The sequence below is a fragment of the Aricia agestis genome, chromosome 8, assembly GCF_905147365.1.
Source record: "Aricia agestis chromosome 8, ilAriAges1.1, whole genome shotgun sequence".
Taxonomy (NCBI): Eukaryota; Metazoa; Arthropoda; class Insecta; order Lepidoptera; family Lycaenidae; genus Aricia; species Aricia agestis.
Window position 1 is genome coordinate 7,156,513 of NC_056413.1, and position 19,962 is coordinate 7,176,474.

At 38.6% G+C, this 19,962-nt stretch overlaps 1 protein-coding gene across 6 annotated transcripts in view; it reads right to left on the reverse strand.

The window, feature by feature from the left end:
- LOC121729663 (E3 ubiquitin-protein ligase hyd) overlaps positions 1 to 19,962 on the reverse strand; it is a 36,008-nt gene extending 16,046 nt beyond the window's left edge. For 3 of the 6 annotated variants that reach the window (XM_042118247.1, XM_042118246.1, XM_042118243.1), the window contains exons 1-28: positions 19,700 to 19,962; positions 16,358 to 16,707; positions 13,564 to 13,721; positions 13,033 to 13,256; positions 12,151 to 12,332; positions 11,511 to 11,701; positions 11,184 to 11,328; positions 10,926 to 11,061; positions 10,545 to 10,705; positions 9,085 to 9,227; positions 8,795 to 8,957; positions 8,285 to 8,667; positions 7,140 to 7,313; positions 6,531 to 6,719; positions 5,908 to 6,019; positions 5,676 to 5,783; positions 5,418 to 5,565; positions 5,133 to 5,276; positions 4,598 to 4,823; positions 4,393 to 4,458; positions 4,143 to 4,315; positions 3,594 to 3,784; positions 3,110 to 3,246; positions 2,695 to 2,861; positions 2,361 to 2,606; positions 1,922 to 2,152; positions 1,267 to 1,445; positions 231 to 432 (exon numbers count right to left, since the gene is read on the reverse strand). In XM_042118247.1, coding sequence (XP_041974181.1) covers positions 231 to 432; positions 1,267 to 1,445; positions 1,922 to 2,152; positions 2,361 to 2,606; positions 2,695 to 2,861; positions 3,110 to 3,246; positions 3,594 to 3,784; positions 4,143 to 4,315; positions 4,393 to 4,458; positions 4,598 to 4,823; positions 5,133 to 5,276; positions 5,418 to 5,565; positions 5,676 to 5,783; positions 5,908 to 6,019; positions 6,531 to 6,719; positions 7,140 to 7,313; positions 8,285 to 8,667; positions 8,795 to 8,957; positions 9,085 to 9,227; positions 10,545 to 10,705; positions 10,926 to 11,061; positions 11,184 to 11,328; positions 11,511 to 11,701; positions 12,151 to 12,332; positions 13,033 to 13,256; positions 13,564 to 13,721; positions 16,358 to 16,707; positions 19,700 to 19,761 — 4,991 coding nt within the window. In that variant the 5' untranslated portion in view covers positions 19,762 to 19,962. The remainder of the gene's footprint in view (positions 1 to 230; positions 433 to 1,266; positions 1,446 to 1,921; positions 2,153 to 2,360; positions 2,607 to 2,694; positions 2,862 to 3,109; positions 3,247 to 3,593; positions 3,785 to 4,142; positions 4,316 to 4,392; positions 4,459 to 4,597; positions 4,824 to 5,132; positions 5,277 to 5,417; positions 5,566 to 5,675; positions 5,784 to 5,907; positions 6,020 to 6,530; positions 6,720 to 7,139; positions 7,314 to 8,284; positions 8,668 to 8,794; positions 8,958 to 9,084; positions 9,228 to 10,544; positions 10,706 to 10,925; positions 11,062 to 11,183; positions 11,329 to 11,510; positions 11,702 to 12,150; positions 12,333 to 13,032; positions 13,257 to 13,563; positions 13,722 to 16,357; positions 16,708 to 19,699) is intronic. The other 3 variants (XM_042118248.1, XM_042118244.1, XM_042118245.1) reach the window with 3 other exon arrangements.

Here is a 19,962-nt window from a genome sequence, read left to right on the forward strand (position 1 = left end):
ATATTTCGTTAAGTGCTGTCTTTTGACTACTAACAGTTTGTCACGGTTTTTAAAACATTAAAAACCGTCAGGAAAAAGGTGAGAATGGTTTTCGTTAAATAAGTGAGCCATTAGTTGTCATAATCTTTTAAGTCAACAATAATTTACAAGAGCTTTGTAGCTTTTTAAGTTTTAAACAAATAATATTTTTCTATTCACTCAATACATAAAAGTTAGGCAAAATAACCTACCGTATCGCCCACTGCATGGAATGTGGCGCCAGATTGGGTCGGGAGGGCGGGGCAGAGCGTCGCTCGAGCGTCTCGCCGTCGTGTAGCGGCGGTTCAGCCTCCGCGTCCTGCTCGTCCGTCTCGCCCGCCTCAGAGTCCTCGTCCTCGGGCTGCGTCGAGTCGCCGCTCTCGTCCTCGGGGTACAACAACAGCGACGCTATGCCTGCCGCGGTGAACCAGGTAATTTCAATAATATAAGGCTCTATTGTCTAACGATAAGACTAAAATAGTATTTAGCAGCTACACATTGTCAGAAAAAGGCACCGATAAACGCTTAAAAGCGAATTGCAATTGCTAAGCTGCAAACGCTACGAATTAATACGGATATCGATGCTATATGCATGTCCTGTTCGATCCTGTGTTTTAGCAGCCGCTAAAGGGCGCCTGTTTCTGCTAAGCCCTGGCACGCGCTGTTAAGAGGATACAACAGCGGCTAGAGAAATGAAAAAAAATTACGTGTAATATCTATAGCTGTCTCCCTTACCTCAAGCCTATACCGCAGAACGCGATAGAGACAACTGCAGAAAATCCAGAAAATCAACGATTCGTTGTCCCCTGATTCCTTCTCCAAAACTTAACCGATTTAAGTACTTTTTTCATTAAAGATTAAAAAAAGGCTTGAGCTGTGTTCCTATGTTTTGCTTTTTTTTGTATAGTCTAGCCAAATCTGTTTTCTGGACGTTTGAACACAGTGGAAAATCTGGCCATTTTTTTGGGTTTTTGAACGTTCATATCTTATTTAATAATTAAATTATGAAAAAAAACAAAACATAGGGACATTGTATTAGTGGCCGTAGATATTCAGGAAAAAAATTATAACTCTACTAGCATTATCCAGGGAGGAAACAGGGGACAACGTTTGTATGGAAAAAAGGGCGGTGTGGAATCCTCTTAAACCTACAGCAGCCACAATGCTAACATTATTTATATTTTTGTTAAAATGGAGTATAATATCAAAATTATCTGGGATTTCTAGTTAAATAGTGTGTTGACTCACCAGCGTCGGAGCCCTGCGTGGCGCCGGTCTGCACGCTGCGCTGCGCGGACTCGGCGTTATCCTGGTCGTCGGAGTCGCTCTCCGTCTCCACTTCGGCGAGCAGGTCGAGCTCGCTCTCGCTCTCGCCGCCCTCCGCGCGCTCCGTGCCGTTCTCGACTACCACGTGCTGCTCTTGGCCCCTACATGATACGTTTTTAATGATCATTCCGATGAAACAATGCTGTATATTCTATTGGTATAGCAACAAATACTCAATTGCTTAGTCTTTTTAAGTAAGGTTATCCTAGATACGGAGTAAAATTTTGAGGTAGCACACGACAACAGTTCTAGAGTACTGAGTTAAATTCCATTAGATAGTTTCAAAGCGATGTTATATATAAAAATGTATGAAATTTATCGTTAGGCATTGCAAGCGCCATGCCTAAGCGTTATGTCAAAAGCTATAATTTCGATATCTTACTTCAATGTTCAAAATTAATAAGAAAATTAAAATTAATAAGAAAATTAAAAGTACCCAAGAATGCAGCCTCACGATTTTGAATTTTAAATATAGACCGAAATCCCTTATTGTAAAATAATCAAGATGGTATTTTATTGCATTTGATATTGCAGCTGTAATTTAAAGTTAAATGTACGATTTATTTACTCTACATACCTATCACCCATAGGATCATCAGTGTGCTGCGCATCCGGCTGCGGCACGGGCGCGGGTATATTGGGCTCGTCGGTTTCAGACGCATCGTCGTCCGCGCCCATCGGCTCCCCGGCCACGTCATCCGGGTACTCAGTGGCCACGGGCGTGGACGTGCGGTCGGGCACTAGGGTGGAACTACCCATGGACGTACCACCCGCCGCCGCGCCCCGACTGCCGCCCGCATTCGACTCCCTATAAGTTGCAATTAAAATGTAAATAGGGGAGAGACGCATATAAATTATAAATACAGTCAGTTTGTATGGAGTAATAAAAAAAAATCATTTTTTTTATTACAGTGATCTTTTCTAATATGAAATTAATATAATTCAAGCCGTAATAAAAATACTGCATCTTCTTCATTTCCGCACTACCTAAAATAAATAAACTTTTGTAGTAGTACCTTCGCGCGTGAGTATGACGCGAGTGCCCCGTGGACAAGGGCTCAACGCCGAACAGATCTTCGCTGTCGTTCACAAGATCCACGTAAGTAGTAGCGAGAGGGAAGGGCGCAGTGGGCCGCACTACTCCGAGACGCACGGGAGCCAGCAGCGCATCTGCGGCTTCTACTAGTTCCTCCACTGCTAAAGCCACGAGCGCCGCGAATACTCTTCGACAGCGCACCAGCGACGAAGTTATTGATAATGGTCTAAAATAAAGATAACGACTCAATATTTTCAGTTAATTTGACATATAAAAATAACACTGAAAGGTTCACATTATAAAAATGAACATACCCTTTTTTCTTAGCTGCACCGGGCACCATTTCGACGCTAAATATGACAAATATTCTCGCCACAGAGCGTACAAATCTACGCGTAACTTCTCTGGCACGCTCGGCGCGATTCGGTATCGTGTCGTTTTGTTGTTCTCTTATGAGCGTATGTAAAAGGGTGTCCAACATCTATAAAAATATGTTGCTGTTATAGGAAGAACAAAATGTGTACTATAAAATACATTTATTTATAAAATAAAACATTAGTAACTTATTCAACGTGACGAATACTTCAAAAATACTCGGCGCTCGAGGTCTGAGAAATTATAAGAAATGTTTTACAGAGGAAGTGCTGGGTATTATTTGAACATGAACACGTCCCAGCAACTCTTCGGAGCTCGGAGTATATTAAGTATATTTTAAGTAATGCAACTTACCTCATTAGTACACTTGACAATAAGCGCATGAGTGAACTTGTCGAGGAGTGTCGTGCCGGACTGCTGTGACGCCGACGCCGGCTCGTCGCCGCTGCTGGCGCCGCACATCACGGCCGCCTCCACCGCCGCCCAGTCACCTAATATGACAGATTGTTATCGCGTAACTGATTATGGAGCTATGCATTTAACAGAGAAGAGAGCGTTCAAGCATTACGTAACATGTTTGGAGGCTATTGAAACGTTACTATATTTTCGGAAGGGGTAATCTAGAATATTTTTAAGAAACCATGAAGAAACGCAATGGTATGACAATAATAGCGTTACAGAAGAGGGTGAGAGGATCTAACATCTTGAAAAACATTTCTTGAGAAAATATATTATGAAAGCAAATGAAAATTGACTTTAATCAAAGTAATAATATACTGGACCAAAAAAAGAAACGGAACGACAAAAACTCGCTTATATCTCAATAAAAAAAGCTCACCTAGCAAATGCACTAGGGCTCGTCTCGCGAACCTCGGCGGCTCGAGATCATGGTCGGGCACGTCGAGCTCGGCGTCGGAGCCGGGCTGCTTCCGAGGCGCCCGCCCGCGCCCGCCGCCCGCGCGGAACTGACGCTGCTCCACCGCCTGACGGCCCACCGTCTGCACCAGGAACAGCAGGATCGACTCGCCTCTGTACATTGCGTTAAGGTATAAATGTGATGTTTATTTAATACCTCGATCGTGGGAATCGTAGACACAATAGATTTTAAATTGTTATGCGACAGTCAGGTGCCGCTTGGGGATTGATGGGTTATACTAGTAAAACAAATATCTTCATTATAAACTGCTATGTATGTTATTATGATTAAGAACCTGGGGCTGTATAACAAAACCGTTTTGACTCAAACGAACGAATCGGAATGCCACATCCTACTCTAACAAACGTGATAATATGACGTTGTATTAGAGCAGGACGCGGCATTCTCGTTCGATTGGTTGTGTCTCAAAACGGTTTCGTAGTAAGTCCTGTTACATAAGACGATGATTACCTGGAGTTGAAGTGAGTAGCGAGTTGCGTGTCTCTGGCGAGTCTTGCGAGTAAATCGCAGCGCGCGGCCCAGTTGCCGCCGACCAGCGCCTTGCAACGGCACTTCTCCCAGCAGTCGCAGTAAGCGGTCGGGGACGTTCGTTTTAATTTGCAGTCGTGTCCTTTGTGGCATACCTATGTAAAATATTGACTTAGTTATACCATTTTGTCATAAATCGCATTGTATTATTATTTCTTTAAAAAATGCCTACCTTGGCACACTCAGTGCAACAGCATAACGATCCAGTTAGACCGCATGTTTTACATTCAAATATATCCTGAAACAAATGTTATGCCATTAATTAAATTTAAAAATTCGTTTAAATTCTTACTAACATAAAATATTAATATTGCTGGATGCTTTTGACATAATATACAATATTTAACTTTTAATATAATTTATATTTGACATATTACCTGATTAATATGATCTTGGCCAGTCCATGTGAAACTGCAGGTGTCGTTACAGCACAGCACAAGCAGCGGGGAGTGGTCGGGGTGGGCGTTGGGCGGAAATATGGCGGCGGATCGTTGCACCTCGTCCGCGTCGGGACACGCGCGAATCGCGTCCAGAATCACGAGCGCTGCACGGTACGCGCGCTCAGCTACTGCTGCCATCAACGGCGTCTGTCCCATGCCATCCCTGCGAGAGATGAATTGATATTATAAACGTCAGAGCGAGGCCGAACTATCTGATTGAGTCTTAGCTTCTCCGCTGCGGTGATGTGCCACAACGCATGGGTTTGCTCTGGTATTATAGCTTTAGACATTTTTTATTCAAATTCGAAGATATTTTTTTTTAATTAAAACTTGACACTATATATTTTAGTTTCAATATTAAGGTTACATAGCTACATTACATAATATAAATATAATGATAGTCGAATAACGACGATTTAACTTGACAAGATTTTCTGCTTGTATATTATAGGTCATTGTGGAAGTAACTTACTTGGCGGTAAGTAGCTGCATTAGGTAGGGTTGCAGAGCAGTGCTCTCGCACAGTGCACGCAGAGCGGACAATGCGTTACCCCTCCTCTCAGCGGGGTCAGCGCTCACCGCGCCCGTCCCACTGTTCGTGCCACTCGGGATTTTACTACAAAGAGAAACAATACAATAATTGTAATTAGATAATTTAAAAATATATTTTGTATAAAAGAACACGTAAAATAAAGCAAAGATTAAAAACTTTCGTAACTCGCTTGGGCAAAAGCCCTAACAATAAAACGTAATGTACCCATTATTTGTTAGTCCCATCAAACTGTCTTCATCGCCGGACGCCTCGAAAGTTTCCGGTGGCCATGATAGCGCTGGAACCGCCTCCTCCGCGCTGGCACCATTCCCGCTTGTACCGGTCGGTATATTAGGCATGGACTGGCTTTCTACTGAAAACAGGCAAATATTAACAACTTGCGTCAAATCTCTTCATCTTTTGTTTTGATATAATTTTACTAATGACATGAATTGCCATAAAAACAAATTATAATGTGGTTACCAATATCAGGTTCTTTGTTGGATGTCGGTGCACACATATGCACACAGGCGTGCAAAATGTTGCGATTTCCGTCACAACGCTCTTGCAGAATCGAAAGTATTTGTTGCTCTGTGAAAAATCAAATTAAAAAAAAAAACATGTTAATAATAATGTTATTCCTTTTGTAAATATTTATGGAATTTTAGACCATTAAAGTAATGTAAATAATTATGTGATTTATACAATTACTCACTGTTGGGATCAGTTTCCAATTGATGGAGCAACTGTCGCACGCCGTCGAGATCGCAGCGTAGAACACGTGGCATCATTAGTTGCGGCTCCGGTACAATTATTATAAGAGCCACCTACAAAATAAAACACAATATGTATTAGCTTGATAGATCTTATAAAGATATAAAAATCTTATTTAGATAATTATCTTATCTTATAAAGATCTTATTATTAAGCTCGACAAAGTTTTCCGTTTAACAATTAGCTAGTTTTAGTCTACGGTCACTAATCACGTCGAAATTAACAAGTCTCCTTTTAGTACAAGATATAAGGTAAAACATAAATATTTTGGCACTTTAAGCCGGCCCCGAGACGATCAATTATTGTATTTTGCAATATCACTCTTCAGTTTTATTGATCAGTTTATTTGACAATTAAATTGAGGGCGCGTGATGTGAAATATCAACCCTAGACGGTCGGTATAATATTACGCAATACGTGATATTGCGCAATAAAATTGCTCATCTAGGGGCCCGCTAAGGATTCATACTATAGAAAAGTCTATCATAAGCAATCATGATATTTTCTAACAAAAGTTTAAGGACCAATAATAATGACTGCCAACGATGGGGTAGTTTTCCTTACCTGTGATTTGAGCGCTGCATGGTGTGGATGGGAGGCGCCGTGCGGCTGCAGCGGCAGTGCGTGCGCAGAGAGCGCGCGCGCCGGCGGCAGGTTGAGCGGCGGCGGCTCGCGGACGGTGCCCACGCAGTCGCGAGCCACAGGGTACAGGGCGCCGTTACCGTCCACTAGCACCACGACCGGCTCGCTGCCCTGTACACGAATAGTATCGGTTAAGTTTTGTGTTTATATATTTTAGCAATATGCTATCTTCCTCGATAGGAATATAGTTTAAGTAGAAGTTGCCCGCATCTTAGCTGAGCAGAAATTTTATGCTAAAAAACTGTTTAAAAATGTATTTATTGTCCTTTCTCATGTCAGTACTCAAAGTATCTCTTTACAAATTTCATAAAAATATGTCCAGCGGTTTGAGCCTCAAGATGTAAGGGGCAAAAAGACATAATATAGATTCACTTTTTAAAATTATATTAATCGCCATTATAATATTATTATGTATTGTTTAACCCTGCCTATGCATATCTATTGTATACTTTGTAATTAAAATGAAATCCGTAAAAATTTTATTGCGTAAACATTTCCAATGTGAGGCACTACAATTCGAACCATATTTACCTCTGCTGCCGTGGCCAAATGGATGGCCTGGCCGTTGGAGTGTCCCAGCAGGGCGCTGTTGTCAGTGGGGAAGGTGCTGTCGGTGAGCGCGCGTGTGGTGCCAACAGCGTACACTGCGTACGCGAGCGCGCCGCCCGGACGACGCACCACGGCGTGTACGCCGCGATTGTCCACCTGAAATGTTTTTAGTCGGTAAAAAAATGTTAAATGTTTAGGACATTTAACATTTTTTTAACGACCCAGTTTCATCGAGCAACGTTAAATAAATAATGGCATGTTAAATCAGTTAACGGCTTGTTAGAGCTATCAAGTGTTCCACCATACATAATTAATGTCATGTCAAATCGCCTAACACGGTGTTAAATTTTAATTCCTGCTGGGGAGGTCCGTTAAATATATAACAGGCCGTTATAATAGTCAAAACAACAACTGTCAAAGACAATATCCAATATCAATAAAAGAATCTGTTTTGACTTTTGAGTGTTTCCGCCATATTTCGACACATCCTTACATATTATTTTTTATTTTTCATGTTATGCATAATTATTTTCATTTTGTCAAAAATTCAGCCCTCGGATTTTCCTTGACATTGCAAATACACTGACTTGTATCAAAATTACCAAACCGAAATAAGTAAATAAAAGTTTGTATCATGATTCATGTTTTCAGCTTTGACAGATCATAATTATATACCTGGTAAATTAAAAAGAACTATTGTAGTGTAACAAATGTATGCGATTAGTGATATTTTGATTTGGTAGCATTATGTACCCGATTACGTATTATACGAATAATGACACATTGCAGCCAACATGTCGTATTAAACTTGTACATTGCAAATTCGTCGCCTTATAACAAGAACGAACGAATTGAATGTTATTCACTCATTGTTCACTTAACATTGCATTTACTAATCCGCTGTTAAATTTTTACTGTGGGACATAAGTATTTTAACAGTCTGTTTAATTTTCCAAGGCCCGTTTAAGTAATGCCTTGTTAGAATTTAACAAACAGAGGTTGGTGAAATTGGGTCTTATACTAATAAAAATTTATATTCTACGAATATTATACCCAGTTTTTTTACTTGTCAAATAAATACATAAATATATCGGATAACGTATTAATTTTGGCTATATCTTACTTACAGCAATAGTTATAACTTGTAGATCAGGAGGCAAGGATATTTTCCTCGGCGACCGTTGCAAGCAATCCGGTCCGCGAGGGCCAGCCGAGCCGCCGGCGCCCCATTTGACCGCTACCAAGTCATCCTTCCGTACAAGACGACAGTCCTGAAGCAGGGCAGTCCAATCGTCGGGTGTCGATGGCACAATCTCCTTCCCGTCTTTACCGACTGACGGAAATCGGACGGCGGCATACGAGCCGTCGACCTTTAAGACGCGTCCTAGCGGTACACTCTTGACGTCTTCGAGGAAAACCACTTCCTTCAATGGCCACTCCTCCTCGTCTCGCTTAGAGCCATCGTTCGACGAACCTTCTTCACCGCGCACGGTTACGCGCTTCGCTCGTTCTGTAAAATAAATTAATAACTTTATTATAGGGCTTATAAACTGCGATTGAAAATTATAAATCTTTTTTTTTTATATTACTTTATTATAATTGTTGTATGTACAAAAAGGTGAAAAAAGCCATATTACTGTGTGAAGTGCTTGTATCACTGCAGGTGGAAGAAGCAGGGCTGGGAGGTGGGGGCATGTCCAGCCGATCTGCCATGTCCTTGTTACTGTCCTTATTGTTATCTTTGCTGGTACCACTGGAAGACGACGCCTTTACAGACGACACTGTCAGAGGCGATTGGTTCTAAAACAAATAATTTTCCGTTAAATAATTGCTTTTACTAAGATATATTTTCAAAATGTTGCTTCTTCTTGTTACTTCTATTATTACTCAATGCTTCTATCGTGAAAACAAACAATATTATATTTACCTGCAAGTCTCGTTTGTCTTTATCGGATACAGATCTGTCTGGCTGAGGGGGAGGCAACAACTTGAAGCGACAAGCATCTGACAAATTCCAGGCCGCATTCTGTAGTATGCCCACTTTAGGAACCCCAGTAGACATATTGAAACCTGAAATGATAACACAATCATAAACTTAAGTTAACATCTAGAACTATATTAATACCTCAAACGTGGGAATCGCAGACACTCGACATTTTCAATTGTTCCGGGTGTTGCATGGGATTTGATGGGTTAATTTAAAATTTAAATTAGGATAACTCATTGATGCTTGCTACAGCTGCGTTGCACAGAAATTGCGTTGGAATCGTGAGTTAATCATTTTGTTACATTAAAAACTATCCTACGTCATTTTAGAGCCTTAAAGTATCTTCATAACGTATTTCATCTAAATTGGTTCGGCGACTTAGACGTAAAGAGGTGACGGAAAGTCACCCTTTGCGTTTATAAATTTTACTATTTACTAGGTATTTTAAAATCCAAATTGTGTAACACCAGATATTTATCGGAATCTTGTAAAGCACGCAGGACATGACTTTTGCCAAATTAGTAGGGATCAGTGGCGAAGAGTCCATATAACCCGATTCCCGTCGGCTTCCCTTTTGGAAAATCGAATCTATGGGCCAAATACATTTTTATTTAATAAATATTTTACATAGGTACTTAAAAAACTTTGAATTCACTAAACGCCTACAAAATTTTATATGCAATAATTTTTTCTCTCACTTGAAATAAGTTTGAATTAATAATTAATCGCCTACAAATTTATATAGGCAATGCAACGTGCAGGCCATCTCCGACAGAAGCCGATAAATTAGCGGGTTATTTCTTCATACAACGATATTTCATATTAAGCATCTGTCCTTTTCATTCCTGTGAACTGATCGTCATGTTCTATCTCGTTCTACCACGCGCCAATATACTCGGAAATAAGCCGATACTCGGCGAGTTATTACGGAGAAAGGTTAATTAGCAACGCACAAGTGCGAACGAGAAAGATGAACTTCATGAGGTAAAATTGTTATGAGTCAAATGGCGGATGAGTGTTTGTAAACAACTTGTTTATTCTGTGTTTAAATGTCGAATGTTATTTGTTTTAGCGTTAAGAAGAGTGCAGTGTCGCGAATTTAAATTAATTTGTATTGTGATTTGTTAATTGTGACTCGTACAGCTGAGACTGTTGTCTGACAGATTTTTTGCTGTCGAAGGACACTTCGTTTTCCAAACTTAGTTTTGAATGACCGTATGTGCCGTCACGCATACAACTTAACTCAGAAGGCATTTTACAAAGGCATCATTATCAAACTTGAAACTCGAACATTGTTGAATATCAGTGCTGAGCGTTTTGGTAAGTAGATTTTTTACTCCGGCTTTCCTTCCGAAAATATTCACCCTTCGCCACTGGTAGGGATGTTAACATGATATTACCTATAGCGCCGGGTTGGTACATGGGCGCATTCTTCATGGTGACACTCTGTCCGGCCTGCAGGTCCTGCGGCGCGGACGACGAGTGTCCTCGCTGTTGCTTACGCGAGCGCGCGCGGTGCTTCTCCCACAGGCGAGCGCGCTGCCCCAATGGTAGCACACCCCTGCACATTGTGATAAGGATTTGTAAAATATGGTAGTTTTCAATTGCCAATAATTATTATCGATTCGTTTGAAAATATTACAAATTATATGATGTGCACAGAGACACTATTATTTTAGAAATGTGAAAAAACATCTACTGTATAGCCTAGAACGGAAGTATTTAATACTAGTAACATTATAATATAATTTGATCAACATGTTAAAAAATGTGCAACTCACCACCAATACAAATTTCCAGATTCTAGTCTCGCGACAGTGTAAAGAGAGCAAACGTGAAGAGACACCGGTTTGTCCGTTCCAAACTCAGAAAACGCTTGTAGTGGGTGCTCTAAACGAGCAGCGCCTGGAGCGTGTGCTAAAAAAAGGAAAAGAATAAAAATAAAGCAACTTAAATATTTTGGAACTAATGTCTTATTTATTAAAAGTAGCTTATGTTTATTTATATTATTATATTTAGCATATTATAGCTGTTCTTACCAATAGACTCGTCCAAAAAGGTTGCAATTCTTCCAGAATCTGTTAGCACAGAAACTCTGATACCAGCTGCACTGATTTTCACAATCTTTTCTCCAGAAGTCAATCCCAGCCAGTTTGCTCGCGGGTGGTATGTTCCACCTAGCGCCTGTTGAAAATTTTCAAAAATGTTTTACAAACATTTTACATAAATTACAAAATATACAAGATTTTTACAGTGAAAAAGATATCATTGCATCAAATAAAACAGAGACAACATTAATTATAAGGACATTTTTACAGTGAAATATAAATATTTGCATCAAATGATGTAACATAGACCATACTAACATCATTTCGTTGGTAGGGGTGAGAGTCAGACCAACGCCATTGGTGCAGCTGACCCTGGGTTGAGATTGCTATGAGTTCGCTGTAGGTAGCAGCGATGTGCGTAAAGCGGATGTTACTGTCCCAATACTCCAGCTCCTCGGACACCCATAGAGGAGATGCTGCCATTGCAGAATCCTTCTTTTTGTTTTCAACTGAAAAGAAAAAATATTGTTAAAGATTGCATGCACTAAAGAAAGACTTATCTAAATTGACAGTTAATTCTTACTGGTCATGACTCATGAGTCATAACACATTTATTAAATAATATTATTTTCTCAGAATTTGTTTCACAATCTTCTGCAATCTGCAAGTGTGTGACAGCTCGCTTGTTTATATTATAATTCATGTAAGTTTTTTCAGTTGATATAAAATAAGAAAATGATAAAATCTCTGAACAAACGATAAAAATGATAAAATCTAACAATAACAAGACGATTGTAAAAATAATTTTACAATCTGTAATTATTTACTGACTCAGAGACATTTAATGATAACTTTAATTTTATGAAGTTATGACAGATTATGATTATGACAGAAAATGTAAAGTGTTAATGTCTTCATACTGAAGTTAAGTACGGTAATCGTTACGATTCTGAGTTACCTCCTTCCTTGTCCCACGACAGGGCGGACTCGAGCCAACGCCGCGGGCCGCTGTAGTACTGTCGGTCGCGCCACCGGCTGAACTCGCCTGACGACCGCTCCTGGGCCGAGCTGCCGCCCTCGCGACTGGCGCCGGCTCGCCCGCCGCTGCTCCCACCCCCGCTACGACTGTTCATAAACACACTAATAAATATATAAATTATACGTCTCATAAATCACATCATCATTGGACATATTAGACAAAGAATTTGAGGTATGGTTAGTTGTATTTTTTTTTTTTTTGGATTTAATATTTATTAAGTAAGAATTGAAGTGAGACTTTACACAGCATAATAGCTTAATTCTCTCCGATATCTTATGCGCATCATGTCCAATCACAATGTTCAGGCTGAAGTCTGGGAACCAGCGGGCAGCGGGGCGGGAACGGCGCGGCGCGTGACAATGTATAGATTTATATGGATAAGGCTGTGTTTCCACCAGAGATGTGTTGCGAGGAATGTGTTTTTAAGATCCAATAGAATCGCTGCGCTGAGCGAGGTCACGTTAATGAAGCGATTCTATTGGTTCTCAAAAACACATTCCTCGCAACACATATCTCGTGGAAACGCAGCCTAAAAGCTGTATAGTTTGCCGCGTGCCACTCGGTTTTCGGGGCCTAGTCATAAAAATCTATACATTGTCACGCGGCCGTCACCACCGCGCCGCTTTCGCCCCGCTGCGCGCTAGTTTCGAGTCCTCAGCCTAACAACTAACACATCTACCACAAAACTAAAAAACGCCCAATCACTGACAAAAAATAAAACTGCATAAGCATGGTGCGTGCGAGATCGGGTCGACATTTTCTGGGAGAGTAGAGGCGGAGGAGCATAGCATGACAAGATACCTTCTGATAGCCGCGTACCCGAAGATGTCCTCGGAGAACATGGTGTCGGCGTCGATGACCACGGACTGGTCCTGCTGGGTGGCGTGGAACCCGCCGTCAAGGAGGGAGATGAGGTCCTCGGGCACGTAGCCGTCGCCTCCCTCGCCCCCCTCCGGCTCTTCGCCTTCCTCGTCGTCGCGCGACAGTAGGTTGTTGACCGCCTGGTTCACGTCTAGGTTTGTGCGCTGTTTGGACAGATACGGATACAAATATTTTCTTTTAAAATATTTGAAATGTTAAATATTGTTCATATTAAACCCTATTCTAACTTCCTGATCAAAAAAGCAGAATAATTGGGGTATTATTATATGTATAAATTGGCAACACATTGTACACAAAATATTCCAAAGATACAATAAAAAATTTCTTCTCAAAGCTTACCTTTAAAAATTATTCTGTGTACCATTTGTACTTTTTAGTTTAACTTTTATTTTGTTTAAGTATATACATATACATAATTTCATAACGCAACTATGTTATTGTTTTAAATACCTGCAGCTCCCTTATAATGAGGCTCCGACTTTTGCCTTGCAGCACCACTTGTGCCTGTGTGACCAGGTCTTCCGGCACAAACGGTGCTTGAACTGTAGACACAACCCTTCCTGATCCAGACGCTCCAATTATCACACCAGTTGCGCGACTTGTAGAGCCTTTAAAATAAAAAAATACTAAATAACATTGCAAGTAGTGTAAGCAAGTCTATTGACACTTCATTATTTAAAATTTGAATAAAACAGCCTTCTGTGTAAAGAATGAAGAGCATGTCCTTATATAATTCATATTTAAAAAGATGACAATAATTATCAAAATGTATTTGGGAACAAATATAATGATCACCAAAAAATGCACTGATACCCTAAACTTGTTTACCAATAATTAACACCAAAAAAATAAAGAATGACAACACTTCAAATTTTAATCGAACACCAAATATAGTAAATGATCACCAAATAAAGTAAATGATCACCAAATATAGTAAACTAGCTGTTGCCCGCGACTTCGTCCGCGTGGACTTCAGTTTATAGCGCGCGATGTCAACAAATTTGGTGTCAAAAGCTTTTATAAAAAAACCCTGGTACCCCTTAAATCAAAACAGCTGTGCAGTGTGCACATAATATTTCATTTTTTAAAATTAAACTTTATATGTATATTATGCCAAATTTTAAAGCTTATTTAGCCCCCCAATTACACAACTTTACCCATAAACTATTTATCATTGATAGGTTTAAGTTTTAGTTTAATAATATAAAGTACTGAATTATTAAATAATGTAAGAAAGAAATAAGAATCGAAAAAAATCGAAACTCAAAGGTATGATGATACCACCTCTTATAGAAAGATGTTGGGCAAGCGTTAGCGCGATGTAAGAGACGCACGGCGCCATCTAGTATGAATTTTTGGAACTAACTTAATTTGAACAAATTTTCGTATTTCACCCCCTTACAACCCTTTTTTCCAGTAAAAAAAAGTAGCCTATGTCCTTTCTCAGGCTTTAAACTATCTGTATACAAAATTTCATTACAATCGGTTCGGTAGTTTTGGCGTGAAAGCGAGACAGACAGACAGAGATACTTTCGCATTTATAATATTAGTATAGATTAGTATAGATGACCACCAAATATAGTAAATGATCACTAAATATAGTAAATGATCACCAAATATAGTAAATGATCACCAAATCCTTTTATATTGATTTCAATACGATATTTCTGTCCAAATAAATCACTACGATTGACAAAACATGTAAGCATATTATTAACAAAATAGTCGGCCAAGTGTGAGTCGGACATAGAGGGTTCCGTACCGTTATAGAACAAAATTAGACCTAAAATTGTGTTTTTGTATGGGAGCCCCTTTAAAATTATTTTTTTATTATTGTTATTACCTAATTATTGAAGTTAACATAATATTATAATCAATGCCTTTGCGAAAATATCGACGTGCCTACCTGTTGCCATTATTGATATCGAGCAAAAAAGGCCAAAAAAATAACGTTTGCTGTATGGGAGCAAATATTTTAACAACAACAATTATTTTATTCTGTTTTAGTACTGGTTGTTATAGCGGCAACAGATACTTACACAATCTGTGAAGTCTAGCTGGTCGAGCGGTTCATAAGATACAGCCTAGGCCCTAGAGAAAGACAGGCGGACGGACAGACAGACAGACATCGAAGTCTCAGTAATAGAGTCCCGTTTTTAGGGTTCCGTTCCCTTCCGTTTCCGTACAAACGGGACTCTTTTACTAAGACTTCGATGTCTGTCTGTCCGTCTATCTGTCTTCTTGTCTTTAATGGGATATTTGCTAAATAAAAATATATTTGGTTAAAATTTTACATTAAATGCTAATGTATAATGTTGGTGAACGTTTACTACTTTTGGTTTAAGTAAAAATGATTTATTTGGAGTCATTTTGCAAAAAAAGGATAGTGAGATAATAAATCTTTGGTGATCATTTTACATTAAAATGCTAGTATAATGTTGGTGATCATTTACTAATTTTGGTCATCATTTTACTTTAAAATGCGTGTATAATGTTGGTGATCATTTACTATTTTTGGCTTTAAGATGTTAAATCCTTGGTTATCATTTTACATTAAAATGGTGGGCTGTATTTTGGTGATCGTTTACTATTTTTGTCTGTGAAATGTTACTATTTCTGGTGATCAGTTAATTATAAGCCAATGTATTTTAGATATTAAGGTTGGGTTGCACCAGAGGCGTGGTTAAAGTTAAAGTTTTGGTCAAAGTCATGGTTATAGTTAAGGCTAATTTAACTTTAACCTTAACTTTGACCACAGAATTTGACAGAAGACATTGCTGGTCCGACAAGGCTTTATAGGAACGTGGGCGGGGGCGCAGCTGCTGGTAAAGGAGAACTGTCAAAAATGGCGTTTTTGTATTATGACAGCGTTAGTTCCTTTTTTCGCCACGTGCCTTGTCGAGCTTATTGTTAAATATGGCGTCTTGATGGCGTCCATTTTTTACTTCAACCAAAGATTTGACATTTTACATTGTAGTTATAGTTAAAGTTAATGTTACAGTTATAGTTAAAGTTAGTTGGTGCAACCCATCCTTAAAGTAGATAGAAAATTCATTCATTAATAAAAAATATCAACGAACCACTAATTTTAAAAACAATATCATTAATTTATGTAAATGTTAAGCTGGTAGGTACAAAATACAAATACATACTTGCAATTTAATTTACAATTTCATCATAAAATAGACCATATTAGCTTTAGTAGCTTGAATTATTCAATTACCGAAAAATACGACGTAAGTACCTTGAGAACTAGGTGCGGCACGTATCGAGTTCCGCATGATTCTAGCTCTAGTGCGTGGCTGCTGTCTGGAACCGCAGCCACTTCCACTTCCTCCCTGCTTCCCCCCACTGGGGCCGCCTCCCCCGCTTCCGCCTCCACCGTTGCCGCCATTCTTACTCGCGTCAGCTTTACTCAGATCTAGTCGGTCAGGTATAATGGAGAATGCAGCACGGCATATACTCCCATCTTCCAAAAGGCAAGCTATGTAAGCAGGACCGGCTGTAACGGCTCGTACACCTCTCAAAGAGGCGAGGGCTGATGGACCAGCCCCAGTCCCATATCTATTCCAGCGCTCAGCTACTTCTCGTAGTCTGTAACAAACAAATTGGCAGTTTAAATAAACAGCAACTACTAATCTCAGGAACTACTAGTCCGATTAGAAAAATTCTTTCAGTGTTAGATAGCCCATTTATCGAGGAAGGCTATATATATTATTGATCCTATTTTACGTCATATGTGCTTTCAATAGCCAATGGAGAGCGCTAACGCTGACAGGTATTGACGTCAGAAAAATAATTGCATTACATTATTTGAAACATATTAACGAACAAGAAATTAAAAACTCTTTTTTATATTAAATAACTGGCAACACCAATTTCTATGACCGTATTGGATCCAATCGCAAATGTCAAAAACCTATGATCAAGGAAGAAATGAATCATGTCTATATTACATTATCCAATATCATTGACTCAATGATCTCGGATCCAATATATATGATAATCTAATATCCCCCTTAGAAACTAATTTTGTTCTAAAATACAGGCTATAAAATGAAATGTTAATTTTTTAAATCGTAGTTGACCAAAACCCATACTTGGTACTACTAATATAATATATTCTGTGCCCATACTAATATTATAAATCCAAAAGTGTGTTTGTTACTTTTCATTCTTAAAAACAGCTGATTCAGCAGATTTTCTTCTTGCCGAACTCCCTTTTAAATCGGGAATGGTTCGCCAAGGTTTTCTAGTTTGACCTGTGCTGTGCTGTTTGTGTAGATGTTTCTTATGATCCTTATATATTTATTTGGGATGCCTTGGTTTTTTAGTGCCTGCCATATTTGAGAGTGATCCAATGAGTCAAAAGCTTTGTTGTAATCCACAAAACCTAGGTAGAGGGGTACCCATATTCTTGTGCTTTTTCGATGACCTGTTTGATAGCATGCATGTGGTCCGTTGTGGAGTAGGATGATCGAAAACCTGCTTGTTCGATGGGTTGCTCGTCGTCTAGTCTCTTTGTGATCCTGTGTAAAATCATCTTTGAGAATATTTTATAGAGATTTGACATCAAGCTTATTGGGAGATTGTTGTTTATGTCGCTTATGTCTCCCTTTTTGTGAATTAGGATAATGATGCTATTTGTCCATTGCGTAGGTATTATTCCTGTGGCAAGTATTGTATTATACAGGGATGTCAGAGTGTCAACTGTTTGTGATATAGTTGCTTTTATCTGCTCATTTGTGATATTGTCTGGTCCTGGGGCTTTGTCGTTTTTCTGAGTTTTAACAGCGTTCATGACTTCGCTTTTTAGGAAGGGAGGAATATTTTCCTCATCTTGGTCCTGTGCTATGTTCAGTGGGAGTGTTGGTAGGTCATCTCTGGAGTATAACTTCTGGTAGAAGTTTGTTGCTATTTGCAGTATGGATTTTCTGTTTGTTTCATGGAGTCTGTTGTTTTTTAATTTTGGTATCCATTCTTTTGTTTCTTTGAGTTCCTTTAGTGCTTTTCGAATCCCACTAGTTTTTGAGATGTGATGATTTAGTTTTTCGGGTCTTTCAATGTTTCTCTCTTTCTTTATCTGTTTACTTATATTATAATATTAGTCATATATTATATTAGTCACTTCAATAAAATAATATGGGCAAAACAATGTTTGCCGGGACAGCTAGTCTTACATAAAAATGTCATTTTCTCGTCACAGGTGAATGAAAGTCTTAAGGTGCCCATACACGGGACAGTTTGTCGTTTCGATCCATCGTCAAGAAAATCGTCCAATCGATCTTTTGAACGTAAAATCATTTGCGATATTGCTATACACGTACAATTTTAACATCAAGGAGATAAATCGTTACGATAATTGTCCCGTGTATGGCCACCTTTAAAAGTGACCTTTTTGCTTAAAATGCTTTATATTACAATATAATTTAGTATTTTTGGATATTTAACCTATACATTTTCTAAATCAATTGTGTGTTAAAGCATTTAAGCAAAAATAATACAAAAAAAAATTACAATTACCTAAAAAAACAGATGAAAATACGGGTGGTCTGTCAGACCCTACGTCCAGTATGTAACAATTTTAAGATGTCCATAGTTAAAGATTAAATGTCTTATTGTTACATTACTCCTTCGATCGCGGACTCTTGGAAATAGTTGAAGCGTTAAGTCAGTAAAGAAATACTGCAGATATTTTTTTTAGGTTATAAAGTAAAACTTGACTTGACATTGACACAAATATCATTAAACAACAATAATAACATTACAGTTATTTTAATGACCGATTTAATAACATTGGTGGCGGTGCAGTGATTTTCAAATGATATGACGGAAAGTCACAATATCAGAATTTGAGGTAACGGAACCTGTTCTTTTACAACTCAACTTCATTGCAAGTTTTATTATGCCACTAGCTAACAATCCATAACATACATATTGGGATAATTAATTGAAATTACCAATTTGATAATTATTTGAGTTTACAAACAAATATTTAATTTTATAAACTATAAAATGAAGAAAATGCTTGCTACTGAATTCATAGTTAATTTTAAATTCTTCTCATAAATAGGCATGATCTGACAAAAACATTGAAACAAAATGCTAACAGCTAATCACTGAAAGAGGATTGTAAAAATACAAAGTAATAGTAGTATAAGTTTCATTGAACAAAACCTAACTTCTTCAAAGGAATAGTGCATTATCACTCGATGTTTGGTACACCTAATCATTTTTGCATGTCTTCGTACAACAGGGGTTCGCAAATAATAAAAGGTTAACGCAACATCGTGTCAACCAGCTAACCAGCCATTTCAGATTACGCCATTACATACATATTTTTGGAACCAGGAAAGTTATAGTAACATGACGAAATCTGTGTAGTCTTCTAAAAATTATACGAGAAATTATACAAATATAAAATCAAGAAAAAAATACTTTGTGACAAGCCTTAGCCAATAATTTTAGACTACCTTTATTCCTCAAAAAGTTATCGCATCGAAATTTACTTCGATAATTTTGCAAAAATATATTTAACAAAGAAATACGTAATGGGGTCAGATAGAAAGAATAATGGGCTGCTCACCTATCTATGAGTTGATCCTCTGTCCCAGGTAAAGGATGAACAACGAAATGCATTGAAGACATTTCTGGTTGTCTTATCCTACTCCAATTTAGTATTTATATCACTGCACATTTGTAATCACCACAAATCTTTAAAACAAAGAACAGCTCAACGTTAAATCCCTAATTATCCACCATATTTCTCATGTTTCCTTTCATAGCGTTTTCGTTCTCAAATACATGTGAGTCGGTATATGACAAAAAAAGAAAGAAAATATCAACATG